Source organism: Alligator sinensis, unplaced genomic scaffold, assembly GCF_000455745.1.
Source record: "Alligator sinensis unplaced genomic scaffold, ASM45574v1 scaffold44_1, whole genome shotgun sequence".
Taxonomy (NCBI): domain Eukaryota; kingdom Metazoa; phylum Chordata; order Crocodylia; family Alligatoridae; genus Alligator; species Alligator sinensis.
In genome coordinates, this window is record NW_005843320.1 from 175,906 (window position 1) to 179,563 (window position 3,658).

Consider the following 3,658-nt stretch of genomic DNA (forward strand, 5'->3'; position numbering starts at 1 on the left):
CATTTGAGCCCAGTTTTCTCTCCTGCCCAGGGCAGGGGTCGGACTAGCAGATCTACAAGGTCCCTTCCCACCCTACATCTATGAATCTATGAATTGTAAAGTGGGTTTGCATTATGCAAATTTGACTGATGTGCCATGCTCCAGGAATGCGTGTAGAGAAGAAATCAAAGGAAACCTGTATTTACGGTCTCCTGATACAAGAATTTAGGGCCACCTCATTAAATGATGAGGCAGCAGGTTTGAAACAACCAAAAGGAAGCACTTTTTCACACCTCACTAATTTGTGAAAGACATCACCCCCGGATTTTAGTTGTGGAGGCCAGTACTATAACCAGGTTCAGGAAAAGATTGCAACTACCCTTTCGAAAGTTGTCAATCTGGGGCTGTCAGTCATAGGGCTTAGGGATGTCCACGTGCGTGGTGACTTAGCAAACATCGAGACGGAGGATGCATCTCTCTATTCACTTGCTCCTACTTGTCCTCCAAAACATCTGCTCCTTACCACTCGTGGAGACAGTGTTGCGAGATAGCCGGGCCTCTGCTCTGACCCAGATTGTGATTCTTACGGTCCTATGTATCATGTCTGTACAGGAGAATGGGCATTATTCCTGCCTGTCTGTGGGAGAGCAAGGGGAGAGACTGGCAGACCTCAAAAGCTGTTGTAGTGGCTCAGCTGAAGTTTACCCCCTCAAGTAGGCATTTCTTCTTTGTGTGACACTAGGAGAGAAGCACTGCAGAAAGTGGCCCAAATGTAGCAAGAAAAAAAGGAAGCAAGAAAAGTAGAAAGCGAGAAAGCCAGGCAATTTGTGTGTTGTGTAAAGGTTGTGTTTGGGGCAGGATGTTCGTGGTTTCTTGTGTCTCTTTTACTTTGTTTGCTGTAATACTAGATCAAATTGGAGGATGGTGATATAGCTAAAAATAGTTATAATTGTCCTATATTTTGCATCTTGAGGATACAATTCAGTGTTCATTCAGTAGCTTGATCAGTAATTAAGAGTGGTAAAATGTGTGTCAGTGAGTTTAGACCAGGATTACGGAAAAAGGTGCCCAGATCAGAATTCCTTGCTTGCTCGTAGCAGAAGGAATAGATTCATCTTTTTATACAAGTTTGAATGACAAATATCACTGTTACAAAGACTGATTATGACTGGATTTTGTCAATGTATTTCTTTTCAGTCCAATCATCTTCTTCTTGAAAATTTGGCTGCACTTCAGCCCTGAAGATTTCAGAGAGCCGCCGAAGTACCACACGCTGGAGAAAGTAATAGCACATCTGAACAAGAACGTCCCTGGCTGTGACATTGAAATGGAGGCAAAACACCTCCTCCACCAGTTTCAAAACGAAGCAGAAAATGAGAGTAAGTTATATTTTTTTTCAAGCTATCACTTCATCATCTCCGAAACTGCACTAAAGAATTGCATTTTGGGAGGTAAATGTTAGCAACAATTATATTGCCAGGGCCTAATCCTGATATCACTTACACGACAGGATCAGGCCCTGTAGACTTTTGGGTTTTTCTGGCTCTGTCCCTGGTGACTCTCTCCTGGGAGAGTGGGTAAAGAGTGGGTAGAAATACAAATCTGCAGTGGGGAATCACAGGCCTGGTCGTGCGGATTGGAAACTGGCAACTTGGCATTTCAGAGAATTTGCCAGCGCACAAGAGTCAGAGCAGCAGCCAAGAGGCAAATTGCCTTTGGATTTTCAGCACCTTGGAAGTATGGCCAAAGCTGCTCTCTACCTACTTCTCCCCTTGCAAAGAGAAAAATCTCATCAGATGTTACCGTGCTCTGACCAAAGGCAGCTTCAGGCAAAAGCCTTTTTGTCGTGAAGCATGTCTTGCTAGTGACCACCATAGCACAGGAAGTGCGGGTGACTCTTTTTTCCTCTTTGAGTGATGGGCTTCTGACCTCCAAGGACAGAGAAATAACTTACATTCCAGGTCAAAGACCTGCTGAAACAATGGTGAGCTGTGGCAATACAAGAATGCTATATGTCCAGCGTCAAATTGACACACGGTCCTTAACCCAGTTAGAAACTTTCCTGTGGCAAATCACTTGCTGGGTATGCTTCTTGGACCTGGTGCAATGTGCTAATGTCTCGCTTTGGCACAGAAGTGAAAGGAAATGATATATGAAATAGAGGATACAAAAGCAAAGCAGTATTTTAACCCCATAAACTTGACCTGGTGGATGTTCCAGAAAGAAGGTGTTATTTTAGAATTGGGTTCACCGCCAGATAAACTCAGGCATTTAAAGGTGGATTAAAGATGCATTGCATCCCTCAAAAAGGGAGTTCCCCGGCCAACTTTTTCTTCAGCCCCAAAAACATTCAACATCCCCAAGGTTGCTAATAGGTGTCTAATGAGGTTCTCTCCTGGATTTGGTTCCAGTGGGCCAAGAAAATGTTCAGGTCTATGTTTCGATCCAACTGTTGTTCAAAGCAAGCAGAAGTTTCCAGGGGTTTTGTTCTTGCACTTATTTCTTGTAGTAATATTTGAAAAAGGTTCTTAAACTTTGAGTGACAGACACCTCACTTGACTGAGAAGTGTCAATGAGTTAGACTATAGGGGAAATGCCAGTGGAAATTAAGAGGGACTATAGGGGAAATTCCAGTGGAAATTAAGAGGTTAACATCTTGTAGAACAAGATTTAGAGTTGATTTTACTGAGTTAAGATAAAGAGAGAGAGAGAGGAGATGCCAGTTGGGGATGGAAGGAATCAGAAATGGAGGACAAGGAGCTGATTTTTGTGAACAATTGTTAAAAATTTTATTTTTGTGGCTTCTTTTCATAAACTATCCATACATAACTAAGGCTGGTACAGCCATTTTCACTCACCTCATTTAGCTCAAAATAAACTGGGGTATCTAGGCCAGCCTGGGGACCATCCCGAGGACCATCCTGCGGACCAGCCAGGAGACCAGCCCGGGGAACTGCCTGAGGTCCAGCCCGGGGAGCAGCCCAAGGGCCAGCCGGGGGACCACCCCGAGGGCCAGGCGGAGGCCCATCTGGAGGACCGACCTTGGGACCTGCCGAAAGTCCAACCCAAGGGCCAGCCCGGGGAGCAGCGGGAGGAACAACCTGGGCCCGAGGTGCAGCCCAGGGACCGGCCTTGGGACCTGCCCGAGAGCCAACCTGGGGACCTGCCCAGAGTCCAGCCCAAGGGCCAGCCCAGGGACCTACCCGGGGACCAGCCCAGGAACCTGCCTCAGGAAACGGTATGGTCTAGAACCTTTTGTTCAAAGTATTCAATATGAAAAGGGTATGAGGAACTGCCAATATTTGTATTATAAGTGAAAATTGAATTTCCACATGCATTGTTTACTCCTGTCCCCCAGAAAGCTGTTCATCGCTGTGACCAAACACAAGTGCACGGCTGCAAACAGCTTAAATGGCCCACTGGGTGAAAATCTGGCCCCTCATTGCATGTGGTGTCAGCTAAAGATGTTTCAAAACGTAGTGTCTTGTGTAACGTGTGTCTGCTGGGGCTCCCAACCTGTGGGTGTTTTCAGAATGGGAGGGGGGCAAGGGAGCAGAAGGAGTTGAGTCTTAGGGTTTTTCAGCCCCCCCTACAGAGTGGGGCCAGTGTATTACAGGCCCCCCAAAGTGGGGTGGCTCCAATTCACCCACTCCACCCCTCAACACCAGCTGCAGAGCCC

At 46.3% G+C, this 3,658-nt stretch overlaps 1 protein-coding gene across 1 annotated transcript in view; it reads left to right on the forward strand.

The window, feature by feature from the left end:
- Nucleotides 1-3,406, forward strand: part of LOC106723209 (ral guanine nucleotide dissociation stimulator-like) — a 15,429-nt gene extending 12,023 nt beyond the window's left edge. The window contains exons 5-7 of the mRNA XM_025194835.1: nt 1,177-1,358; nt 2,871-3,217; nt 3,338-3,406. Coding sequence (XP_025050620.1) covers nt 1,177-1,358; nt 2,871-3,217; nt 3,338-3,406 — 598 coding nt within the window. The remainder of the gene's footprint in view (nt 1-1,176; nt 1,359-2,870; nt 3,218-3,337) is intronic.
- Nucleotides 3,407-3,658: the final 252 nt, after the last annotated feature.